This window comes from Colius striatus, chromosome 21, assembly GCF_028858725.1.
Source record: "Colius striatus isolate bColStr4 chromosome 21, bColStr4.1.hap1, whole genome shotgun sequence".
Taxonomy (NCBI): domain Eukaryota; kingdom Metazoa; phylum Chordata; class Aves; order Coliiformes; family Coliidae; genus Colius; species Colius striatus.
Window position 1 is genome coordinate 3,643,379 of NC_084779.1, and position 26,208 is coordinate 3,669,586.

The 26,208-nt window shown below is 55.6% G+C and overlaps 1 protein-coding gene across 1 annotated transcript; it reads right to left on the reverse strand.

Moving 5' to 3' along the window:
- VWA5B1 (von Willebrand factor A domain containing 5B1) lies at nucleotides 1-24,377 on the reverse strand. Its single transcript, XM_062013025.1, has 21 exons — nucleotides 24,224-24,377; nucleotides 23,083-23,244; nucleotides 22,492-22,714; nucleotides 22,190-22,332; nucleotides 21,814-21,945; nucleotides 21,464-21,588; nucleotides 18,051-18,227; nucleotides 13,633-13,743; nucleotides 12,536-12,738; nucleotides 11,025-11,139; nucleotides 9,335-9,520; nucleotides 8,953-9,133; nucleotides 7,752-7,939; nucleotides 4,980-5,202; nucleotides 4,509-4,817; nucleotides 3,855-3,992; nucleotides 2,664-2,789; nucleotides 2,148-2,222; nucleotides 1,341-1,410; nucleotides 1,011-1,134; nucleotides 1-735 (listed from the first exon to the last, which is right to left on the reverse strand). Exons 1-21 carry the CDS (start codon nucleotides 24,360-24,362, stop codon nucleotides 1-3), a joined length of 3,885 nt encoding a protein of 1,294 aa, XP_061869009.1. The 5' UTR covers nucleotides 24,363-24,377.
- Between the last annotated feature and the right edge of the window lie 1,831 nt (nucleotides 24,378-26,208).

A 26,208-nucleotide genomic window follows, 5' to 3' on the forward strand; every position in this document is an offset into this window, starting at 1 on the left:
TTACACGCTGCTTGGGTTGTAGCACAAGAGGTTGAACTCCAGGTTTTCATCCCAGTGCCGCAGGAGGACAAAGAGCTGTTGGGCTGCAGCTTTCACTGTGGCCAGGCTGTATCCTTCTGGGAAGTCCTGCTGGCTCAGCCACAGGCTGGCTTTGGCAGCCACCAGCTCCCACTCAATGAAGTAGGAAGCTGAGCTGTGCTCCAGCCAAGCCAAGGCCACGGCCGTGGCCCACAGCAGCCCCTCGGGCTCCGTCTGCTGCTGCAGCTCCACGTCACACAGCAAGGCCTGCACCTGGGAGCTCTCACTCTCTGAGCCCTGGCCACTGTCAGTTTGCCACTCAGCCTCTGGAGAGGAGAAAGGGTGGATGGTGATGGCTGGAGGAGAAAGCTCCTTCTCAGCTTGCAGGGCTTTGGAGATGTTTTCCACCGCGCTGCCCGAGAAGTGGCGAAGGCGGCCGCTGCCCTGCCTCAGGCTGCTGGTTCCCTCCAGAGCCACATCTCTGGTGCTGGGACTCTTCCCATGCTCATGGGGAACCAGGAGCTGCCCACTGGAGCTGAGGCTTTTGTTTTCCCCAGAGGGGTTGATCTTCTTGGTGCTGGAGGAGCTGGAGGGGCTGAGGGCCAGGCGGTGGCAGGCGAAGGGAGACGTCCACTTGAGCTTCTCCATGGGGATGCTGACGGCGTGGCAGAAGGCAGAGTTCAGGAGGAAGGCACCACAGGCCAGCTGCAGAGACACCTGTGAGGCACACAGAGCAGCTCTGAGACACCAGCCCCTCCTGGGAAGTGCAGGACAAAGGCATGTGTTGATGGAGCAGCTCTCCATCTCTCAGCAGACCATTGTGGCCATCAGAGACAGCAGGAACTGGAGGGATCCTCCTGCCCTGTCCTGCCCTGCAGTGACTCCACAACCCTGGCAAGGCCTAGGAGGCAGGAACTGGAGGGATCCTCCTGCCCTGTCCTGCCCTGCAGTGACTCCACAACCCTGGCAAGGCCTGGGAAAGAGCTGCTCACCAAGGGAAGGTAGTCTGCATTCTCATTGTCGCCCTCAGAGCTGGCTTCGCTCCCTCTGCTTGGAGATTTACTCATGAAGCCTTTGGCAGCTCGAATCAGCAGTCTGCTTTTACTGAGGGTCAGCCTGCAGGAAGATAAAGAGGTGGCCAGAACCTCTGAGCCCCTTCTGACACCCACCCTCCCCTCTGAAAACCATCCCTGGTCCCCAGCCACTGGCATCACGCTCAGCCCAGGCTCCAGGTGCTAACCCTGGGGTGTCCCTTCTCTCCTCCTTGCTTGTGTTTGTATCAGACCCATGGAGGTGTAAGACAAGGTTGAGCTGGTCCATACCTAGCAGCAAAGAGGCTCTCAATGGACTTTTGGGCTTGTGCAGAGGAAGCAGACAGGCTGTGTAATGGCCCTGGGAAGAAAGACAAAGCTGGGGGTAAGGAGAGGGGCTACAGGAGAGAGAAAGGGAGCAGAGTCTATGCAGTGAGACACAGGGTGGCTTGTTTCTGTGTTGGGCACTCCTTACAAGGGTCAACACTGCAACCCTCTCCCTGTTACTAAGCAAAAAAGCAGCTCCACACAAACCCAACACAGATCTGCTGCTGAGTCTTTGGCAAAATCCTTCACCTCCCCTTGCCTCACAGTGGGGACCTCAGCAACACTTATAAATACCTAAAGGGTGGGTGTCAGGAGGATGGGGGGACACCTTCTGTGGTGCCCAGTGCCAGGACAAGGGGTGATGGGCACAAAATGGAACACAACAAGTTCCACTGGAACAGGAGGAGCAAGTCCTTTGGTGCTGAGGTGAGGGAGCCCTGGCCCAGGCTGCCCAGGGAGGGTGTGGAGGCTCCTTCTCAGGAGGTTTCCAACCCCACCTGGACACGTTCCTGTGCCCCCTGAGCCAGGGGAACCTGCTTGAGCAGGGGCTGGGCTGGAGCAGCTCTGCAGGGCCCTTCCCACCCCCACCATTCCATGAACCTGGGAGAAAGGAGGCTCTGTCCTTTGGACCCCAGGAGCCAGCTCTTGTGCTGACAAGCCTAATTTTTAGGTGATGATGTTTTATAAAGCCCCAAAAGCTCAGCAGAGCTACTTGCTGAAGCACCCAAATCACAGACACGATGCCCTTGCACCATCAGCTCTTTCCCCTACCTTCAGGGAGACTGCAGCGGTCCCAGGCAGAGGAAGAAGGGGTGCTGCAGGGTGACAGGCTGCTCTCCTCTGCACCTGCAAGGGAGGAGGCACTTCAGCATCATCCCTCTCTGTGGCATCCTCAGCTTAATGAGCCTGATGAGGGACGATTCTCATTCAGCAGCAGATCTGACAATGCCACAGAAGGTCCCATCCAACTCGTCTTCATTAGCAGAGGATTTGGTGACAAGGAAGTGTCTCAAATCCCTTTGCCTCTAATTATACCCAGTCTCATCCCTCGTGCTGTCAGTGTTACAGCTGCCAATTAACTTCCAAGCACTGTCAGCAGCCACTGCCTGTGATCTGGGAGGGTCAGCTTCTTGCCCACTTCAGGAGATGGATGGACTCCAACCAGACACGTGTCTGGGGAGCACCAGAGTCAAGCAGGAAAGCAGAAGAAAATAACAGACCAGAACTGCCTTTTCATCACTGAGATCAATAACACCAGGAAGGAAACAAAACCCCAGGGAATCTTACTCATGCTGTAAAATCCATCATCTCCATTCTGGCCACAGGCTGACTGGGGACGTCCAGGGGAAAAAGCACGACGCCTCCTGTCTCCTGAGCTCAGGCTCCTCTGGCTGCCCTGCTTGGATGCTGCCCCTTGGCACAAGAGAAGGGAATTGCCAGCATTAGAGAGGAGCTGGTACACACATGATTATAGAATTGGTTTAGTTGTTAAAGCCCCTGAAGCTGCTGCAGTGCCAGCCCTGGCCTCACCTCACCCTGCCCAGCACTGACCCACAGCCCTCAGCACCTCAGCTCCACGGCTTTGGGATCCCTCCAGGGCTGGGCACTGCCCCAGCTCCCTGGGCAGCCTGGCACAGGGGCTCACACCCCTCTCAGGGAAACAGTTCTGCCTCAGCTCCAGCCTCAACCTCCCCTGGGCCAACTGCAGCCCATTTGCCCTTGTCCTGTCATTCATGGCTGGGGAGCAGAGCCCGACCCCCAGCTCCCTGCAGCCTCCTGTCAGGGAGTGTCAGAGAGTGCTGCTGGCTGCCCTCAGCCTCCTCTTCTCCAGGCTCAACACCCCCATTCCCTCAGCCCCTGCCCAGCCCCTTGTGCTCCAGCCCCTTCCCCAGCTCTGTGCCCGGCTCTGGCCACGCTGCAGCCCCTCAGTGTCCCTGTGGCAGTGAGTGAGGGGCCCAGCACTGACACAGCCCTGGAGCTGCAGCCTGCCCAGGGCCCAGCACAGGGGACAATCCCTGCCCTGCTCCTGCTGCCACCCCACTGCTGAGCCCAGCCAGGCTGCCCTTTGCTTCTTGCCCCCCTGGGCACGCTGCTGGCTGCTGTTCAGCCCCTGGCACCAACCCCCCCAGGCCCTTTCCCTGCAGCAGTTTCCAGCCCCTCTGCCCCAGCCTGGAGCTGCCTGGCCTTGGGGTGGCCCAAGGGCAGGACCCAGCCCTTGCCCTTGTTAAACCTCACCCCATTGCCCTCAGCCCATGACAACAACAAAACCCACAGACTGACGGGCTTGGTGATCTCTGAGCATCCAGACCCAAGAGCAACCCTCCTGCCAGCCCATGGAGCTGTTGCAGCAGCTTCACCATGAGGCTCGGCCTTGGCCACATCGACCAGGAGCTGAAGTTGAGCTGTGGCTTCATGGGGTTTGCTCTATGGACCTTCCCTCCCAGCCAGGCTCTGAGCCCTGCCCCAGCCCCCCGTTACCTGAGTGGGGGTACTGGATGAGGGTGGGCAGGTAGGCCCTGGTGCCCATGTCCACTGGCAGGAAGGCCGTGTACTTGCTGATGACGTTGCAGGCCCTGCTGGTGTGGGCAGCGTTGACCTGGTACCGCCGCCCAGACCCTGCCACGTGAGACACACCAGAGTCACAGCCCCTGTGTCCCACGGGCTCCATGCACCCCTCACAGCCAGCCCCAGCCTCACCTCCATGCTTGGGCTCTGTGCCCAGCAGGGATTGTATCTCTCTAGCTCTGCTTCTCCTGCTCTTATCCTACATGCATCTCATGGAGCGTGGCTTTGACAAGGCTCAGGGACATGTGCAGCCCAGAGCAGTGACATGCAGCTGCTGGTGGAGCCTCTGAGTCTGAGACCACCTCCCAGCTCCAAATAATCACCACCACCCAAGGTGTGAAGCAGGGGAACAGGGAGGACCACGAGCTCCAGGGTGTTCACCTGCAGCAAGGCTGCAGATGCAGGAGGAAAACACAAGGCAGCTGGGGGAGGGCTGTCATTTGGGAACTACACTGAGCCATTGCCTGACATTTCAACCACTGCCTGCCCTGGTGAGTAACTGGAGAGGCTGCTGAAGCTGCTGGGAAGCCCTCTCTGAGGCAGGGCAGGCTCAGCCTGCAGCATTACCGTGCTCGATTTCACACTCCTTCTCCGCCATCTGCTCCAAGTCCCGGATGACTGACTTGGCTGCCAGGTGGTGGAAGGTCTCGTTCCACAGCTCTGTGTCACCATCCACCTGACTCTCCCTCTCTTGGAAGAGAGGGTGGATATCAAAGGTGACTTCCCACTGCACGGGCTCATTGCTCCTCAGCCCCTTCACCACGGCCTTGCAGAGGCTCCTGGGGGAGCTGCGGGCAGCGCTGAACTCCGGGTCCTGGGGCTCCCAGTCACAGGAGGTCTCTGTTTCAAATGTAAAGGAAGGATGCAGCTCAGACTCTGCAGAGAGGGGAGAAATAGATCATTACTCACATCTGTGGGAGCTGAATTCCCAATTGCCACCAAGAAACCACGATTAACACCCCTTAATTTTCACACGGTGCCACAGAACGTGACATGAAGCCACCGAAAGCTGAGGCTGCCCAGGCCTCCCTCAGTTACCCAGATCCCCGGGGCTCCGGCTGTCTGATGAAGATCTCAGGCTCATGTTGGCATCCAGTGGTCCCAAAGGCCTTCCTGGAGCCCCCTGCTGCAGCCCGGTGGGCACGGGCGGGGAGTCGGCGTGGCGGCAGGAGGACGCGCGGCTGCGGGGCAGGAGGGACGGGCGCCGGGCTCCTGTGCCACGGAGCCTGGAGGCACAGCCAAGCCAGCTGCCTGCAAAGGGCTGAGAGCACAGGAAGGGTTAAGGGCTGGAGCTGGCTGGAGACAAGGGAATAGAGTTACTCTGGTGCTTCTGATCCCATCTGCTCCTTGCCTGACCCCAGCGGGATCATCCAGCCCCTGCTCAAGCAGGTTCCCCTGGCTCAGGGGCACAGGGATGTGTCCAGGTGGGGTTGGAAACCTCCTGAGAAGGAGCCTCCACACCCTCCCTGGGCAGCCTGGGCCAGGGCTCCCTCACCTCAGCACCAAAGGAGCTTCTCCTTGTGTTTAAGTGCAACCTGTTGTGTTCCAGCTTGTGCCCATCACCCCTTGTCCTGTCAGTGGCCATCACAGAAAAAGTGTCCCCCCCATCCTCCTGACACCCAGCCTTTGGGTATTTATCAGCATTGATGGGATCTCCCCTCAGGCTTCTGTTCCCCAGGCTGAACAGCCCCAGGGCTGCAGCCTTTCCTCCTCACACACATGTTCCAGCCCCTCAGCATCTTGCTGGCCCTGCACTGGCCTCTCTCCAGCAGTTCCCTGTCTCTCTGCAGCTGGGGAGCCCAGCACTGGCCACAGGACTCCAGATGAGGCCTCAGCAGGGCAGAGCAGAGGGGCAGCACAACCTCCCTGGCCCTGCTGCCCACACTCTCCTTGCTGCCCCCAGGCTGCCACTGGCCCCTTGCCCACGAGGCCACGTTGCTGGGTCCCTTTCTGCTCAGCCCAGGCTGAGATCTGTGCCTGGACCTGCAGGGTGTCCTCAAGGGACCCTGGCCCCAGGGGCTCCTTCCCCAGACAGGCAGAAGGTGAAATATGAGTTTCATCCCTCCAGATATTTTAATGACTTCACTTGGGAACCAAAGGAAAGAATAGAGACAGAAAGATCAAGGACCAGTTGCTTAGTAACACCAGGAGAGAGGAGCAGGGGATGGGGAGAAAGGAATCTTTCCTCTTATTAGTTATTTGATGATCCTGTCTCTCTACTTTCAGGAGAGATGAATCCTCCCTCCAGCATCTCCAGTGCCACATCCCTCACAAATTGTTCCCTCTGTGCTTTTGGCTCTTTCTATCCCCCTCCCCAGGGCTGTGGGAAGGTCATCCTAAAAGCAACAGTCTCTGTCTTCCTAACACAGCACCAGCAAGGGACAGGGGTGGGAAAATGTGGTGGATCCCAGTGACAGATGGAAAGATGCTCTCTCTGGGCAGCAAGCAAGAAGGTGGCTTCCATCACCACTGAATTCTTGATGCTCTATGACACTACCAGCAAAAACAGGAGGCAGGCAGCTCCAGGGGCTGCTTACCAAGCTAGGATTGAAATATTTAAAAGCAAACCACTCACAGAAGCTCCTGCCAGAACCTTCCTGTTCCAAACCTGCTCCTTCTCCTGCCTGAGCTCTCCTCCCAGCCAGAGCAAGCCATTTGGGAACAGAGCTGGGAGTTTAAGCTGCCCCTCACAAGTGCTGACCTTTCCTTCCCAGCACTGCACATGCTGATATGTTCACACCCCTGAAAATGTCAAGCCCTGGCAGAGGGACTGAGAGCTGGGAGAGCTGCTGGGAGCCCTCAGAGCACAGGCACAGCACAACTAGGCTGCAATTAATTCAGAGCTCTTAACTAATGCATGCTGTTAACTGTTTACTGCCCTCCAGATGGGAGCTGTTTCTAGCTTTGCCTTCATGCTGAGCATCCTGTGGGCAGGAGGATGGATGCTCTGTGGACCTTAGTGATGGAGGCAAGGCCACTGGTACTCCTGCAGCCACTGCTTGCCCTTGGGAAAGCAATGCTGTTCCTCACCCTCACTGCTGTGAGGACACAGGTGCCATTCCTCACTGCAAAGCACTGGCACTTCTGCCCCTTCACCTCCTCACCTCCCCTCCACCCCCTTCCCCCAGCTGAGGTCTAACCTGCAGCAGAAGAGAAATGAAAGCCCCACACATCCCTGCTCTGAGTTTCCATGGGAACAGAAGTGCTGCTGGTCCTCCCAGCCCTGCAGATGCTGATTGCAGTGCAGAGCATCCCAGCAATGCCAAGGATGGGAAAAAAACCATCCCCACCCTTCCATACAAACAAAACCCTTCCCCAATTTCACCTGCTGCAGGCAGGGGACACAACACTGCTGGGCAGAGGTGGCATCACACAGGCCCATGTCTCAGGCTGGTGCTGCAGATGGGCTGTGGTACCAGCTCAAGCAGCTGGGGATGTGCTTTGGGGCTGATTTGCTTTTCCCCTGCAGAGCACAGATGTGTCACAGCCCTGTGGAGAGTTTGCATCAGGTGGCCAGACTTTAGGGGAAATGAAGGAGGAAGCAGCAGCCTGGGGATCAGATGAGCAGGAAGGTGAAGCACAGGCTGCTCAGAGGGAGAGGGACTGAGCACAGCTAAGCTCCCATGGGCAGGTACTGCTAGGGGATATCAGGTCAGCTCCCTGCTCAGCTTGGTTTGGTTCCTACATGTTTCTGATGTGCTGCATGGACAGACACAGTTGTTTCTCAGGACTAGTGTGAGCCAGGCTCTTTCCTTTCTGCATCTGAGCTTTTCCTGCTGCTGCACACTTGCCTCTCTGAGGCTCACATACCTGGAATTGCAGCTGCCAGGGCTCAGGGCTGAGCTGCTGCAGGTCCTGCAGGTGGGTTTTCCGCAGGGGATTTTTGGGCAGGGCAGTGCCAGGGTCACTGGCTGTTGGCACCTTCTTGCAAGGCTCCTGGTCAGCAATTTGGGTGGTGCTGTATGCTCGTCTCCTGGAGGAAACCTTCACATCCACTCCTGTGTGGTAGGAGAGAGGATCAGCTCTGTTCCAGAGCAGGACCAGCCAGCACCATCTCCCCTGGCATGTGGTGGGCAACAGGGAGCCCATCCCTGTGCTCTTCTTGAGGCTGAGGGGATCAAGCTCAGCCCTGCACAGGTTTAAGCAAAGCAACTAAACCCCAAAAGGAAATAAGAGCCTGCACATCCAGACCCCTGGGGAAGTCAGGAGAGGTTTTGTCTGAGCAGTTCTCAGTCACAAGCAGCCTGACTGCATTTCCACAAACCTCCCTGGAGAAGACAAAGGGTTTACTAATGACATTTCATTAGTGCAGACATTCTCCTGTCAGAGCAGGAGTAGAGTTTCCCTTGGCAAGGCATGATTGCTCATTGCTTTTGACAAGGCTGAGGGGAAGCACAGCACAGTTCCTCTCTGAATGCAAGGGAAGAACATCCCTTGAGTAGTAGAGGTTCCCTGGTCACATGGAAATGCAGCCAGCCCTGGGGTGCAACCAGCTGCTTCATGCCACGTGCTGCTGACACAAGCACCCAGCCAAGCTGTGATGGTGAGAGGTGACACCCTGGGAACCAGGCTTCAGATCTAGTTCCACCCTTTCCTGACCTCCAGCTGCATCATTAGGGCTTGCAGGGAAGTGACTGCTCTGCAGGTGCAGAGAGAGTTTAGCTGCACTACCCATTTGCTCACTCCTCTCCTTCTCCAGGTACTGGAGGGCAGCTTGGGAAGCTTGTAAACAGTTATGTGGCCAAAGCTAGAGCTGCTGTGAAAACCTCTGGGGAAGCCAGTTCTCCAGGGCTTGCCTTCATTTCCTGACAGGTTTAGATAAAACACCCAAATCAAATAGACTTGTTGAAGCCTCAGGAGATCTGTCATCCCTCCTGCAAAGCCCTCCAGCTCTTTGCAAGACATACAGCTGAAGATCTTTGTCAGACAAGCAAATTGTCAGAGCAGCCACAGAAGCTTGATTAGAAAGACAGGGGCATCACACCCACGCTTGTACACAGGGAAATCTGACCAGTGTCTGTGTCTGATTCTCCCCCAGGATCTCTGCCCACCACCAGCTGATCAGGGCAGCAGCCCTCTGAGTCTCTGGAGTGGTTCCAGCTCTCCATGCCTGCTCCTTCCTCCTGGGAGTGAAAGAAAACAGAGCTGCCCGACTCTTGGGATCGCATCATGCTGTAACGCCGCCTCTTGTCCTGCAGGAGAGCAGAGAGAGGGAACAGTCCTACCCCAGCCCAGGGGAGCCTTATTCATTGAGCTCCTATTTCCCCTGCCACCATCTCCCTTGAGGACAGAGTGAGAGAGCAAGAGACACCTCCTGACCATGCACAAAGAGATGAGAGTGCCATTTGTGCAGGTGCAGACCAGCACCTCGGGCAGGGTGGTGTGGAACTCACACATCTGGGGTTGGAGGTGTACAGGGAGGTGTCACAGATGATGCTGTAGCCAACCAGGTGGTCACCAGGGAAGAGGCAACTGCTGCTGATGGGGGAAACCAAGACCTCAGTGCTCTCAGGGAAGAGCCACTCCACGGACACGTCGCTCAGAGCCGGTGCCATCGCCTTCTTCAGAGCCTTGATCATCTGAGGGACAGAGCCAAGGGTTATGCTGCAAGTGGACATTGCATGGGGCACAGTGTGTTCCAGGGAAAGGGGAACATTTCCCCTAACAACTCCTGCAGCTGGTTTGTAACCTCCCCTGACCTTAGGTGGGAGCCTTAGACACCTACCCCCAGCACCTCCAGCCCCTTGGCGTGGTTATAGCAAGGGCAGCAGAGCAGTGACAAGCACAGGGCTTCATCGTGTTGCCAGCTCACAGCAAAGTGGGAGCTTGTGGCCAGAGGTGTAAAGCAGCATCCCCTGCTCCCCCCTTCCCCTAACACCCAGGAAAAGCTGTTGAGCTCCATTTGTTTGAGCTCCAGCTCTGCCCTGAGCCCCAGCACTCACACACTGACTGACAGCTGCTGATTTGAGTCCAGGTCCTTGCTGGCACGAGCCACTGCTGGAGATCAGCAAAGCTTTGCCAATTGCACATGTGGAGAAGAACCAATATCCATGAATAGCTCAGGGCCAAACCTACCAGGGAGCCATCTACAAGAGCTTCCCTGCACACCAGGGGAAGTGAGCAGCAGATTCAGAGGCAGAACAGCTCAAATGTTCTCTATTGTTCCCTGCTTTTGCACAGGCTCAGGAAGACACACCAGGCTGTGTTTTATAAGGCCATTAATTGATGCCTCAGACTGCTGAAGGCACTGAGCTGCACAGCCTGCACAGCTCTTTATTAATAGCTCCATAAAAAACCTCCCTCCCTTCACTGTCTGCTTTTAATTTCCATCAGCACTGATGATGCCATCCTGTCTTAGAGACGGGTTTGTGTGCTCCAGGTACCTGCAGAGGGGTTGACAGCTGAACTCCTCCTTTAGAGATCAAGAAGCAGCTTTTTTCTGGGGAGATATTTAGGAGCTAAAGAGCCAATTCTCTCTGGGATTAGTCATCCAGTGGCTGATGGGCTGGGCATTGTGCTTTCCCCAGTGGACAGAACTATTCTGATGCTGGGTTTGAGGCACGTGGGTTTACTCAGCCTTCATGGGGAGAGTGGAAATGAAGAGGCTCCCTCCTTGGCTTTTAAGTTGCTTTAACAGGCAAAGCTATCACAGCATATCCCTCTCCCTCCAGCCCTGGGTACTTCTTGTCTGAGCAACACCAGGGCTGAGCCTGACTTCAAAACTAATTGGCTGCTTTGATGCCAGTTGCTCTGCCCTCACCAGTGTCTGAGGCAGCAGTTACCTTTGAAGGCAGAGCTGCTGCATGGAGGCTATTGCTCCTCCCATCCCCACCAAGAGGGTAAACACCCCCTCCCACTCCCTCTGACAGCCGGAGATGAAGATGCTCTTTCATCCCCCCTCCCTGGCTCGCCCACCTGCTGCTGAGTGGGAGTTGGAAAAGCAGTACCAGGATGAGGAATAAGTCCTGCTACTGAGCTGTGGCCTCCCCCCTCGCTGATCCACAGCATCTTTAGGGCCTCCACTGAACCACAGCATCTTTAGGGCCTTTCCAAGGTGGTGGCCTGAGAGCAGGCAGCTGGTACCTTGGGCTGCAGCCTCTCGCCCTCTGCCAGGAACTCAGCGATGCCCCTGGACACGGCAGCCAGTCCCTGAACCAGCCTCCTGCAGGCCTTTGGCCCCATGCCAAAGCTGTAGCACCTGCAAAAGGGATGGGGAGTATCAGGATCCAGGGGATAAGCCACCCCAATCCCCAGCCCCATGCAGCTCACCCATTCCCTGCAGGCAGAGGACCCTCACTGGCTTGATCTCACTGCCATGTGGTGGTCCAGTATGTGCAAAGGGAAAGAAACCAGCTCCCCTTTGGCAGAGGGGTCTGGAATGGACATCCCCCTCTGCTGAGCACCCTTAAATCCCTTCCCCAAAGAGCAGCCTGATGCTCAGGGGCTTCCCAGCAGGCTCCCAAGCCCTTGCCTCCTCTGTAAACAACAAACAAGCTGCTTTGCTGCCAGTTGAGCTCTTTTCCCTGCTGAGTATCTGTGGTCAATAGCACTAAAGAGCCAGTAATTATCTCTGCTCACAATTAAAATCAACATTTTCTCAAGGCAGGAGCAAGCAGACAGGGGAGGCTGCTCCCCTCACTCCCAGCTCAGTGGGTTTGGCTGAAGGCTGCAAGCCCAGAACTGAGCTGGAGCTGGAGCAGGGAGGGCAGGAGGGAGCAGTGCCTGGAGGGGATGGATGCAGTAGGAAAGGCAGGAGGGATGGGGATGAGTGGGATGTGGTGTTTGGCCAGAGCAGTGGATAGCTGAGGAAGAAACCACCCTCAGCAGCAAACTGCATCTGCACAAGGGGCTTTTCTCTCAGAGGCTTTTAATCCCCAGCTGGCTGCAAATCTTAGGCCAGCCTCACACCCTCATTTAAGGCTCTGATCTTCTTTTAAGACAGGGTCACCCAAGACCACACTCTGATTGCATTTAGCCCCACACCATGCCTCTAGCAGAGCCAGAGGTGGGTTGTCCTACAGAGCTGGGAAGCAGTTAGACCTCCAGATAGTAAAAACACCCACAAAGCAGCTTCCCTGATGTGCCCTGAAGTCTGAGGAATGGAAGAGGCATAAGGTTTTCTTCCACTTTTCCTTCCATTTCATGCCCCTTAAACAGCCAGAGGAGAAACCAGACCAGGCTGTCATCAGGGCTGGGGAAACAGGCTGGGAGCTCAGTGTACAAATGAGCTGCTTTTTACATTGCTGTCTCTCAGCACATTCAATTGTGCACAGCTCCATCCTGGAAGCAGCTGGGGCCAGCCCCAGATGTGCTTTAAAAACCCCCACGTCAAGGAAGATTGTTGGTGTGTCAGTCTCTGCTAGCAGGAAGCATCAGCTGAGAGCCTGGGAAGTTGTCAGCCCAATTATCCTCCTTTTGATTGGGTTTAAAAAAGCATCTGAACTGCTGGGAGCTGTTCCAAAGCCTTTTGAGGTTCTCCTGTGGCTCATACCACCAATCTCTCCTGCCTCTGAAGTGGGGATGTCTGTGAGATGGAGCTTGGTGCAAGGAGGAGCAAGTCCCTGCCAAGCTTTTGTCCCCACTGCCCTCTGTACCTGGTGGAACAGGAATGGTTTCTCAGCAGCTCCAGGACCTTCCCTGTGTTGTTGATGGTCCCATCTGTCAGCAGGAAGAGCAGCCGGGGGTGGCCCCTGTGGATGGGCTGTCGAATGACCCACTTGAGAGGTGACAAGATGTTGGTGTCACCCATGTCAGCACGGATGGACTTGATGCTCTCACAGGCAATGGCCAAGCTCTCCTGCCCAAAGGAGCAGTGGAATCATCAGGCTCCACACTGGCACCTCCAAACACCAGGGAAAGCACAGAACCCCAGAGTGGTGGGGGTGGGAAGGGCCCTGCAGAGCTCATCCAGCCCCAGCCCCTGCTACAGCAGGTTCCCCTGGCTCAGGGGGCACAGGAACGTGTCCAGGTGGGGTTGGAAACCTCCTGAGAAGGAGCCTCCACACCCTCCCTGGGCAGCCTGGGCCAGGGCTCCCTCACCTCAGCACCAAAGGAGCTGCTCCTTGTGTTTCAGTGGAACTTGTTGTGTCCCAGCTTGTGCCCATCACCCCTTGTCCTGTCAGTGGCCATCACAGAAAAAAGTGTCCCCCCATCCTCCTGACACCCTTTAGGCACTGATAAGTGTTGCTGAGATCCCTCTGAGCTCAGGCTTCTGTTCCCCAGGCTGAACAGCCCCAGGGCTGCAGCCTTTCCTCCTCACACACATGTTCCAGCCCCTCAGCATCTTGCTGGCCCTGCACTGGCCTCTCTCCAGCAGTTCCCTGTCTCTCTGCAGCTGGGGAGCCCTGAACTGGCCACAGGACTCCAGCTGAGGCCTCAGCAGGGCAGAGCAGAGGGGCAGCACAACCTCCCTGGCCCTGCTGCCCACACTCTCTTGCTGCCCCCAGGCTGCCACTGGCCCCTTGCCCACGAGCCCACGTTGCTGCTCATGTTGAGTTTGTTCTCCCCCAGCACTGCCAGGTCTCTCTCCTGGAGCTGCTCTCCAGCAGGTCACCCCCAGCCTGTGCTGCTCATGGGCTTGTTCCTCCCCAGCTGCAGGACCCTGCCCTTGGTGGCCCTCAGCAGGTTGCTCTGTGCCCAGCTCTCAAGCTGGTCAAGATCTCACTGTAACTGTGGCTCTCCCTTTACCCACCTCACAGTAAGTCCGACTGGCAGGAAAGAGAGGCTTGAAGGTGGACCCAAACCCAATGACATTGAAGAGACATGCTGGCATCAGGCTCTTGAGAATGACCAACAGAGCATCCTGGGGGGATGGAGAGCAAGCAAACATGAAGCACATCACATCCCTCCCCACCTGCCCCAGCTCCACCAACAAAAGCTCTGCCCAGACCATTCCACCTCATTCCCACCTGCATTGACTGTGTGCATTTGATAACAAAACCCACTTCACAGAATCACTGAATCTGAAGGGTTGGAAGGGACCTGCAAAGCTCATCCAGTGCAACCCCCCTGCCAGAGCAGCACCACCTAGAGCAGGGCACACAGGAGCTCATCCAGCTGGGTTGGGATGTCTCCAGAGAAGGAGCCTCAGCATTCACACTGCAAAGTAGTTCCAAAGTAGTGAAGGAAAATGGGGAGCCTTTGATTGAAAGAAAGAAAGAAAGAAGAAAAGAAGAAGAGCTGAACAAATGTTTCTGTTTGTTTTGAACTGATGAAGTTGGTGCTTGCAACAGGGTTGTGCAGCACAGAGCTGGTGGGTGAGAAGCAGAGTGTGAAATTGAGAAGTGCGACACGGAATGCATCTCAATGTCCAAACCTGCAGAAAAGAAACAAACAGCTTCAAGTTACACAAAAGGAGAAGCCTCCCCCATCCCCAATTCTCTTGTATTCATAGCTGGCATCCATTAAAATAACTGGGAGAGACAGTTTGAAGCTATTTTCTTTACAGAGGTGGTTATCTAACTCGCCTATTCCTGGCCTTTACATAAGGGAAGAGCAATTGAAATTGTCTCAGATACCTGTGATGGTTGTGGACAGCTCCAGGATGGAGCTTGTGTTAGCAGTGACTGGACAAGAGCTGCCCAAGGAGCTCCTGAGCTTGCAGGGACAGCAGGAGCAATTAGTGTGGCAGGAGAAGGAGGCCAATTTAAAGCAGAGTGCTGGCAACATTCAGGAGCTTTGTGCTTTCTGGTTCTGTGCTGATAAAGGCTGACTCCTGCCAGTCTGCCCAGGGCAGCAGAAACCCTAGAGCCAGCCCCAGGACAAGAGCTGCCAAGGTCAAAGGAGCAAGAGCAGCTTCCTTGCTTTGTCATCTGCAGTGGCAAAGACTGAGGGATGGAGAGGGTGGGTGTTGGAGCTGCAAGCAGAGAAACCCCTGGCCTGGGGAGAGCTGCAGAGAGATGAGTCCAGTTCTGGGCTCCCCAGCTGCAGAGAGACAGGGAACTGCTGGAGAGAGGCCAGGGCAGGGCCAGCAAGATGCTGAGGGGCTGCAACATGTGTGTGAGGAGGAAAGGCTGCAGCCCTGGGGCTGTTCAGCCTGGGGAAGAGAAGCCTGAGGGAGAACCTCATCAGTGCTGATAAATACCCAAAGGGCTGATGTCAGGAGGATGGGGCCAGTAGTTTTTTCTCTAGTGCCTAGTGCCAGGACAAGGGGTGATGGGCACAAGCTGGAACACAACAAGTTCCACTGGCACAGGAGGAGAAAGTCCTTTGGTGCTGAGGTGAGGGAGCCCTGGCCCAGGCTGCCCAGGGAGGGTGTGGAGGCTCCTTCTCAGGAGGTTTCCAACCCCAGCTGGACACGTTCCTGTGCCCCCTGAGCCAGGGGAAGCTGCTGTAGCAGGGGCTGGGGCTGGATGAGCTCTGCAGGGCCCTTCCAGCCCCCATCATGCTGGGGTTCTGTGCAAGCTGAGCTGCAGAGCCTGGTGCTCTGAGGTGCAAACAAGGAGGGGACAGTGTGGTGCACAGCTGGGAGGACACGATGCCAAGCAGGGGGGCACTTGGCCAAGGTGGCTGGAGTGAGAAGTTCAGGAGTTTAATTGTCCTGCAGCTGGTTCCTTTCCCATCCTGATGAAGCTGGAGGAGAAGAACCAGGCCTGTGGCTGTGCCCACATCAGGTGGGCTCCCTGGCAAAGCCAGGCTAATAACAGCGAATTGACTTCTCCATAGGCAAACATCTCTCCTTATTGAATTTCCATATAGATACTGAGTGCACCAGGAACAAGATCAATATTTGGCACAAGAAGCAATAAATCTCTCCACTTGCTGAAGCAGAAAGCAGGCATTGGTTGCCCACTTTGGGAAGTTCAATAACAGAAATATTTGGAAATTGGAGGCTTTTTTTTCCCCTTTGTAATTAGTTCTGAGATGAGATGTCAGTGCTGAGATTTGGAAGAGCTGCATCCCAGGAGCCATCTGGGAAGCAGTGGTATAAATATATTCTTGTAGGTTTGAGATAACAGCTTGGTTTGAAGTCCTCTGGAGCCTGTTAAAGGGCAGCCCTGTTCTCATACATTCTTTTGCTGATTTGAAGTGCTCTGGCTCTGCCTTGCTGCTGAGTCTTACAGGGGTCAGGAACTGGACTGACCTGCCACCACCCATCACAGAACCTCAGCTTGGTGGGGATGGGAAGGGTCCTGCAGAGCTCATCCAGCCCCAGCTCCTGCTGAAGCAGGTTCCCCTGGCTCAGGGGGCACAGGAATGTGTCCAGGTGGGGTTGGAAACCTCCTGAGAAGGAGCCTCCACACCCTCCCTGGGCAGCTTGGGCTCCCTCACCTCAGCACCAAAGGACTTGCTCCTCCTGTGCCAGTGACACTTGTGTTCCAATTTACCCTGTTACCCTTTGTCCTTTCACTGGCCACCACAGAAAAACTACTGACCCCATCCTCCTGACACCAGCCCTTTGGGTATTTATCAGCACTGATAAGTCCTCCCTCAGCCTTCTCCTCTCCAGGCTGAACAGCCCCAGAGCTTGTTGCCCACGTCCCAGCCCTGCCACACCACTCACCCAGCAAGCTGAGGATGATGCAGATGGCACCATCAAGCCTCACCCACACAAACCCACTAAGAACAAGCCCTGCCACGAGGTCCCTGGTAGTTGCAAGTCATAAACAAGCAGAGGGGACTCAGAAGACAGACAGGGGTTTTGTCCCTGAGGTATCTGCTCAGAAATCCCCAGTATCTCCCCTAAGATGTTCTTCCAGAGGGGAAACAGCCTTTTCCCAGGGTTTACAGCCTTCCTGCAGATGGGAGTCCTAGCTCAGGATCTCTTGGAGAAGGGCTCTGTCCCTGCAGGGTCTCCATCCCCATGGACACACCATCCTCCAGGGAGGCTGCAGAGACCGTGGTGGTGCCTAAACCCACCTAAACCCAGCCGTGCTGTGAGTCAGAAAGCAAAACTCTGCCCTGGGGCAGAGATGCCTCCTGATTCCCAGGCTCCAAAAAGCCTGCTGAGGGAAGGGGATCCAACCTCAGAGATACAACCTTGTTGCTGGAGGTGGCCATCCTCCAGCAGTTCCCATGGAAACCACAGACAGATGGAGAAGGAGATGGGTTAGAAGATGCTCCCTGCTGCTTGCCCTGGGCAGTGAGCCCTGTAGAAGGGGGTTGCAGCTATACCAAGGGGAGTATTTGAGCCCAAACCTGGGTGGCACATGTGTTAGAAAAGGGCTCCTACTGCTCTCAGGCATCCAAACCCCTCAGATGAAGCCTGTCTCTGCCATTTCATCACTGTCCTCAAGAAAGAAGCAAGAGGCAGTGCAGAACTGTCAGGGGGGAGAGGGTGTGATATTCATCAAGCTTTGGGGGCTTACCTGGCCCTGAAAATCAAGCCAAAAGAGCTTTTGCCAGATGCTGAAGCTTCTTGCTGAGACCTGCCAGGTGTGGGACACCAACCCAGCTCCCAAAGGACATTAGGCAGGGATAACAGCAGTTAAATAGTTACCAGAATGATTTCCCTTCTGATGGACAGAGGGGTCCCCAGTGGGCTCAGGGCAGGAACCTCTCCAGGTCCTTTGGGCACTGGCTCAAAGCCAAACTCAGCTGGGGAAGGTTGTTGCACCTGACCAGGGCAACCTCCCAGCCACAAAACACCATGACAAGGCCCCTCTGTGGCCTCTTCTTTATCCAGAGGTGTCAGCACAGCTCCCACCAGATTGTTGGTGTTCATTTGTGTTTGGAAGAGGGATACAACACGTTCAAATGATTCCTGCAGGTGCACAGAGGTGCCCATCAGCAAAGCATCTCCTAATGCCCAGTCAGCACATCACCCTGAAGCTTCCCTTGGAGCTCCCTGGAGGATTCTTCTCTAAGCAGCAATAGCCCCAAAGCCTCTCAGAGATAAAGAGCAATGGAAAAGGGATGTGTAAGCCAGCAAGAGAGGGAAAGAAAACATCTGCATCTGATGTTGTAACAGGAAGAGGAGGATGAGGAACAGGGGAGAGTCAGCTCCTCTGCAGGTACCTAACAAGCCACATGGTTGAGATGACTAAAGCTAGAGCATATAATTACCCCCCATCCCCTCCTAATGAACACTCATCAGCACTCAGCAACCCCCACTGCTCTCTAATGCTCATCCCTCACTGGCACACACGCACTGCTCCTCCTGCCTGCTACCTTGACGTGGTTGATGTTGACGCCACTCATGCTTCTGCTGCGGTCCACGAGGAAGATAAACTCTCCTTGGGCTTTCTGGAGGTCTGGCTGGATGGTCCTCAGGTCAGGGCAGAAGTTGAGCATGATGACAGGGTGGTGGGGGATGTCTTTGCTCAGGCGCTTCCTGATGATTTCCATCTGCAAGAGAGGAGGAGAGAGCTCTGAAAGGGTGATTTTCCTGCCCTTATTTCACTTGGAGGGGAAGCAGAGCAGGGCTGTGTGCCTGAAGATGCATGTGCATGGCCTTCTGTGGGCAAGGATCAGCTTGTTCTGGCCTCAGTAGTGACTCAGGCTGCACCCCAGGTTATTCTGTCCATATCCCCTTTGGAGCTGCTCTGTGGGTGACTGAGATTCTCCCTCCTCCCAGCTATGGTCACCCTTTGCCTGGGGGAGCAAAGGCTGGCAGAAACCTTTAAATCATGGACCCCAGCAAAAACAGAGCTTGGATGAGAGCCTGGAGAAGAAATGATCTGCAAAACTGATTCTCCAAAGAGTTCATTAGCTCCCTCCTGAACATCTGCTTCATTAGTGCAGCTCAGTATCACACCGAGGCACATCACAGGGTCTGCCTGTGGTCACTCCATGATGAAGAGCAAGGCACAGCTCTCAGTGTGCTCTCTTCACTGCCTCCACTCATCCCTGTTGTGCCCATGCCTTTTATCCTTCCCCTTTGGGTTGGAATGCTCTGGGAAGCCAAACCAGGACATGGTTGGATAGGAACCCTCAGGACACATGTCTGTAGCACACACAGCCCTAAAGGCTCTCTGCAGTGTTCCCTCCTTCCATTTCAAGTATCAACCATTAAAAATCATGATAAGATTAAACTGGGGGGGGGAATCCCCACCCAAATCCTCTTGTGCTGGGTTGATAATCTGCAGCTCTGTGTGTACAAAGCAGTGGAGGGACTCAGAGGCTCAGCTGCAGTGAATCAGCACATCCCTGCTTTCCAGGGAGCTCAGGGACCCCCCAGCATACAGCCCCTGGCCTCTCATCCCCAGCTCTGCAGGGTGGAAACAAACTCCACAGTTTGGACCTCAAGGGCTTGCTTTGCCTTTTGTTTTCCTCTTTCAAAGGCTGGTTTTTGCTGCTTTCACCAGGAGCAAAGCAGAGCTCAAATAACCCAGCTGGTTTCCTCCAGCCTTGAGTCATTTTCCTAGATGTATGACCAGCCTTTGCTTCATGTAACTCACTCAACTCAAGAGTCCCTGTGGATCAAAACACACACACACACACACACAACTGAGTGCTGCTTCCCTGACCCCTGTGAAAAGATGGTTCCCAATTCACTGGAACAAGCACCTCCTGTCACTCCAGCTCTCTCTCACCCCTCCTGCATTTCAGTCTCCTGCTTTGGAGTGTAAGTTCATCAGGCACTGGGAAATCAAAGGGCTGTTTCCATCCCTGCTTTCCTCCAGCCATATGACACTGTTTTGTTCCATATCTCCCCCAGCATGGATGTCTATCATATCTCAGACTGGAGGGGTCCTCAATGCCTCCCTGTCCAAGGACCATATTGTGGCCCTGGAGCTACTCACAGCACTCCCTGGGATGCTCCTGGCAACACAAACCATGAAATCCCTGAGAGCAGGAGAAGCCCATAACCTGCATTGTACCTGCAGTGCCAGCCCTGCCCTCACCCTGCCCAGCCCAGCACTGACCCACAGCCTCAGATGTTAATTAATTCATTAATTAGGGTAAAAATAAATAATCCCAGAGGCCAATGGGCACTGTAGCTGTAGAGGGAGAGGTGCTCCTGCTTCCCACTGGTTTTCTGCAGAGACACACACCTCCAGTGGAGAGATGAAAGTGGGATTAGACCCGTTTTAGAGACAGGAAAACTGAGGCATAGGCAACACAGAGACTTGCCAGTGGGTTGGCAGTGTCACCTGTGGGTGGGTCATAGAGTCATATGGAATCAGCCCTTGAAGCTGCTGCAGTGCCAGCCCTGCCCTCACCCTGCCCAGCACTGACCCACAGCCCTCAGCACCTCAGCTCCACGCCTTTGGGATCCCTCCAGGGCTGGGCACTGCCCCAGCTCCCTGGGCAGCCTGGCACAGGGGCTCACACCCCTCTCAGGGAAACAGTTCTGCCTCAGCTCCAGCCTCAACCTCCCCTGGGGCAGCTGCAGCCCATTGCCCCTTGTCCTGTCATTCATGGCTGGGGAGCAGAGCCCGACCCCCAGCTCCCTGCAGCCTCCTGGCAGGGAGTGTCAGAGAGTGCTGCTGGCTGCCCTCAGCCTCCTCTTCTCCAGGCTCAACACCCCCATTCCCTCAGCCCCTCCCCAGCCCCTTGTGCTCCAGCCCCTTCCCCAGCTCTGTGCCCGGCTCTGGCCACGCTGCAGCCCCTCAGTGTCCCTGTGGCAGTGAGTGAGGGGCCCAGCACTGACACAGCCCTGGAGCTGCAGCCTGCCCAGGGCCCAGCACAGGGGACAATCCCTGCCCTGCTCCTGCTGCCACCCCACTGCTGAGCCCAGCCAGGCTGCCCTTGGCCTTCTTGCCCCCCTGGGCACGCTGCTGGCTGCTGTTCAGCCCCTGGCACCAACCCCCCCAGGCCCTTTCCCTGCAGCAGTTTCCAGCCCCTCTGCCGCAGCCTGGAGCTGCCTGGCCTTGGGGTGACCCGAGGGCAGGATCTGGCCCTTGGCCTTGTTAAACCTCATCCCATTGCCCTCAGCCCATGGCTCCAGAGCCCTCTGCAGCCCCATCCTGCCCTCACACAGATCCACACACCCACCCAGCTTGGTGCCATCTGCAAGGTTCCACAAGGGTGACATGTGCCTTGGTTGAAGACACTCACCCTGGAAGCTGGAAGGCTGTGCCCAGCCCACTCTCCCTCACTGATCCCAGGCACACTGATGTGGCAGCTCCCCAGTGCAGAGCTGTCACTCAGTGCCTCAGAATCGCTGAGAGACGAGGCACAAATCCCAGAGCAGATATTTTTCTCTTTGCTGATCATCAGAACAAAGAGAAGTTTCTCCTACCTTGTCTTCAGCTCATTATTCCAAGCCAAATCACCCCTGTCTCTCTGACAGCTCTCCACAAATGGTAAACATTTACTGAGCAATTAAAAGAATATTTTATTCTCTGTCATTGCAATAATTATAACACCCTTAATGCTACAACAATGCACCTATCTAATTATGCTATGCTAGCCTAGCACTAATTATACACACAATAACCATCTCAGAGCTTCTTCCACACCCAGTTTATCAGAAGCACTGCAGGATTTTCTCCTCTTCCTCCACATGAGCCCCTCTCCAAAGGAGGATGCTGCAGGGCTTATTAGGCCAGTGCAATATCATTGCAAGCAATCATTTCCTTGCACAGCTTCAGTCCCATGGAAAGCCTCAGCTGACACCTGCAGCTTTTGTTTCTCACCTTTTTCTCAGCACTTGGGTCCTTCTTGGTGCCTTTAATGAAATCATTCTTCCCCTTCAGGTGTCGCTCATACTCTGCGGGCGTCATGTTACCTTCTTCCATTAAGACATGAGGCATGTGGGGCTCTGCAAATGTAGAGAATCAGGTAAAGAACAGCTAAAGTTGAGGTTTGTAGGCACCCTCTTGTGAAAACAGAGCAGTGGTGCTGAGCTTGGGCAGCAGGAACAGCCTTGAGAGGGTCTGACATTACCCCCCCTGACATTTGCAGAGCCAGTCTGTCTCCAGGGCTATGGAGGAGGATCCTGGGGAGAGGCAAGAGCAGCAGAGAGAGGAAGCAAGAGTCCACCTACCACTTGGATGGATCAAGATCTCCACAGGTCTGTCAAAGGTGTGTTTGTTGGCCAAGGTGATGACGATGCTCTTGGCAGAGCGAGCGGAGGGGTCGGCGTCTGCCCGGATCTCGTGCGTGGGGCTCTCAACGCCTGTCCAGGGAAACCCAGGTGAGCTGAGGGACTGAGGAGGGGGAAAAGCAAGGAGAGGAGACAGCAGAGATGGCAGGAGACAGGAACCAAGTGGACTGTGTCATATCAACCCCCCCTTCACGTTCATGCCAGGGCTGTACTGGTAAATCCACTCCAGCACAGACAAAACAGACTCCCCAGCGACGAGGCAGAGAAGGAGGCAGAGAGTGGATGTTGCCTTGATGAATCAGTCTGGCACTCCTACCTGCCAGCAGGCAAGGCCCACGGATCTCCAGGTGGAAGCTGAACTCATACTCAGAGGGGTTGGTGGCCTCCCTCTCCAGCAGCTGAGCCAGGCACAACCTGCTCCCTTGCTCCGGGCTCCCCGACCCACAGCGCTGCTTGTCCCTGGCGGTGAGATGAACCTCAGTGAACACTGTGCACATGTTCTATTGCCCCAGATCTGCTGGAGGTAAAGCCTCCTGCAGCAGCTCTGCAGCCTCCTGCAGCAGATCAGTCTCCCCCCAGATCAGTGTGAGCCAAAGCCCACCCTGTGGGTTTGCTTACGTTCGGAGGTGGTGGCTGGAAAGGCCACTGGAATTCTCCAGGCTGGGCTGGGAGAGCCTGGGGACACACACAGCTGGCAGAAGGACCCTCACAGCCCCACTGGGCAGTGTCTGCAGCTCAGAGGAAGTGCTGATGAAGATGGAGACACTTTCCAGGGGAGGAATCGTGCCAAGGTTGGCCACAAAAACAATCCTCTCCAAGTCTTCATCCATCGTCATCCTTCCTGCACAGAGACAGGAGCACCAGGGAGATGTGGTGCCACAACCAGGGATAAAGCTCTTCTCCAGGCCTCCTGTGACCACCCCAGCCCTGGATCATGTGCCTAAAGCAGCTCTCACTGCACACATCCACATTTCAATGATGAACCTCTGCATCACTCCTTCAGCTGTCCAGAAACAACAGAGCTTTCCAGCCCAGATGAGCCTGCTGCTCTTGGCAGCCGTTTGAAGGAGATGAGCACCACAGCTCAAGGCTCAGCCTTTCAAAACAAGCCCTCTCAATGCCATGGCATATCACAGGCAGCCACCCCCTGCTACCTCCCCACTCCTCTTCTGCTGCTTTTCTTCCCCATGTTCCCCAAACCCCCCTCACCACTCCCATCACGAGCTCTTCCATCAGGGAGGCTGCAGCTGGTGGAATATGTGTCATCTATCTTGGCTTTGTCTTTGATCTGCACTGTCACAGCACGGTGGGACACGGCTGCCTCGAACCCAACCACAGTGGTGGATTCATCCAAGGGGTAGACAAAAAGACCTGCCAAAGCAGAAGGGATTTTAGCAACAACAAGCACTTGCTCAGAGCCACCATCCAGGGCTGCAGTGGGGCAGATCCCTCTTGGCACTTCCCTGCTTGCTCCTGGGATTTGTTCACACTTAATTGGGTGGTGATGGGTACAAATGAGCACAAATAGAATCATTTCAGTTGTTAAAGCCCTGGAAGCTGCTGCAGTGCCAGCCCTGCCCTCACCCTGCCCAGCCCAGCACTGACCCACAGCCTCAGCACCTCAGCTCCATCCTTTGGGATCCCTCCAGGGCTGGGCACTGCCCCAGCTCCGTGGGCAGCCTGGCACAGGGGCTCACACCCCTCTCAGGGAAACAGTTCTGCCTCAGCTCCAACCTCAACCTCCCCTGGGGCAACTGCAGCCCATTATCTCTTGTTTCCTCTTGTCCTATGACTCCTGTCACTTGGGGGCAGAGCCCAACCCCCAGCTCCCCACAGGCTCCTGTCAGGGAGCTGCAGAGAGTGATGGCTTTGGGATCCCTCCAGAGGTGGGACTCAGTCACCTCCCTGGGCAGCCTGGCACAGGGGCTGACAACCCTGTGGGGGAAGAAATTGTTCCTCAGCTCCAATCTCAACCTCCCCTGGGGCAACCTGAGCCCGTTCCCTCTTGTGCTGTCACTTGGGAGCAGAGACTGATCTCTCCCTGGCCACAGCCTCCTGTCAGGGAGTGTCAGAGAGTGCTGCTGGCTGCCCTCAGCCTCCTCTTCTCCAGGCTCAACACCCCCATTCCCTCAGCCCCTCCCCAGCCCCTTGTGCTCCAGCCCCTTCCCCAGCTCTGTGCCCGGCTCTGGCCACACTGCAGCCCCTCAATGTCTTGGAATACCCTTGGTTACTCTTCCCCAAAGCATCTAAAGGTTTAAAGCACACACAGAAACCCATCACTGCCATATCCCTGGCTCTAAAGCTCCTGTAGCACCTCTTGCACTGGGAGCTATCACCCTTTGAAACTTGCCTTCAAAAGCTTGTGCTTCTGGGTTGTGGTAGGTGAGCAGAGCTGTCATCCCAAAGGCATAGCCACTGACACATGAGGTCACCTCCGAGGCACCCAGGGGCAGCGGGGAGAGGGTCCTGAGGTTGATCAGCCCTGGCATCTTCCCGAGGGGCTGCTGGGGACAGGGGCTGGAGAGAGGTGGAAAGGTGAGAGTGAATGAGGAGCCCCAGGTGCTCAAAACACTTGCATGGCCCTGTCACCTCACTTTGGCTTCTGCTGCCCTGAGGACAGAGAGGTGACAGACTCAGCACAGGATACCTGGGCTTGGCTGGTGGGGATGGGGATGGAGATGAGACCCTGATGGGAAGAGCCAAACACTTGTCCCAGATCCCCACCAGCACAAGGGAGGAGGTTCAGATTAAACCTGTTTGGCTGGGGACAGGCAGCCCCAGAAGCCCACAGTGCAGCTGTGGATCACACCTCTCACCACCTCCTGCACCCAGCTACTGCTTGAGTCTGGGCACAAAGGGTTAACACGTTTTTCTAGCCCTTCTGCTTCTCATTATTCTCCAAGCTGACAAGTTTCTCCAGGAGAAGTCTGTGATCCTGAGAGTTCTTCTCCCTGCCCTCCCACGCCCTTGCCTGTCCTCTCTGCATTTGGGGGAGGTGGCATGGCTCTGCTGCATCTCCAGATCCTTTCTTCAAAGGCTGACTCATCTCTCTGCTCAGCACAGACATTCAGATGCAAAGTGACCACTTCTGCCAATTACATTTCAACTCTTTTTTTCCCCTCCCCTCCCCAGCAGGTCTTCATTTGTTCCAGCTCATCTCCCTCAAGACACAGAGTTTCAAAGGAGACCTTTCAGGTAGCTCTCTGGCCACCTCCAGCTCCCCTGGGGCATTGGGAGAAGTTGCTAGGCAGCAGTTCCCCCTGGCTGGCTCTGCAATGCTTTATGCAGTGATTTACAAGGCCCAGGAGGAGCCAGCAGCAGTGGAATACATCACTTTCTCATTTTCTAAGCAGTCTTGTGTTATTAAAACCACCTTTCTATGCAAATGCCACAGAAGATATGAATGGCAGCCATCAGGCCAGGAGCTTGCCAGGCTTTGGGCAGGAAAATGGGATGAAGAGAGGAAAAGGGAGAGCAAGGAGGGTTGGTTGGGATGGGAGAGAGCAAGCAGGGCACCTGAGCAAACAAAACAGCAGTGGAGAAGATGATGGAAGGCAGAAAGCTCAAGGCATGCTCCTGAATCCCAGCCAACAACCACAGCCATTCACCACTTCTTCATCCTTCCACCACAGAGGCTGCTCATGCCAGGAGCTGCCCACAGAGGTGAGGGGATGCAGGAGAGTGTCCAGCTCCCCTGCTCTGGAGTCCTCTGGGAGGCCAGCACACCCCAGGATGCTCCAAGCCATGCTAAGAGGGTTTGTAAAGTCAGAAGCTGGCAAGAGTTGACTTGCTACAGGGAGAGATAATGAAGGTCCATGTGGCAGAGGCCATTGAGATATTGGGAAGCAATTAAATGCCAGGTGAGGGAAGAAGGAGCAAAGGTTAATCTGCCTTAGGGAGGAAAGAAAGCAAGAACTAACAAGGGGGAGATGCTCTCTACCAGCTAAGCACCATGGGACTTCATTATGGGGTTGCCAGGGAGGTGAATTCAGGCTCCTGGAGAGTGACTTCTCCTGGCTGTGGAGACACCCAGAGCAGTGGTTGAGATCCAAGCCCCTCACCCTGGGACACTGGGGACATGTCTCCCAAGGGAGCTGCTCTGACTGTGTGGATTTCTGCATCATCCAGACCAGCACAAGTGTTAAGGGACCCTTGGTGGGATGCAGAGCCCTGTGCCCTGTCCTGTATCAAGCAAACCAGACGAGCTGCACCTTTCCTGCAGCTCTGGCACGGCTCAGAGGAGCCCTGCACCAGCCCTGCACCAGCCCTGCCAGCTGCAGAACCTGCCCCACAAGGACAGGGAGGGCTGGGAATGCTCTTCCCAACTGCTTCCCC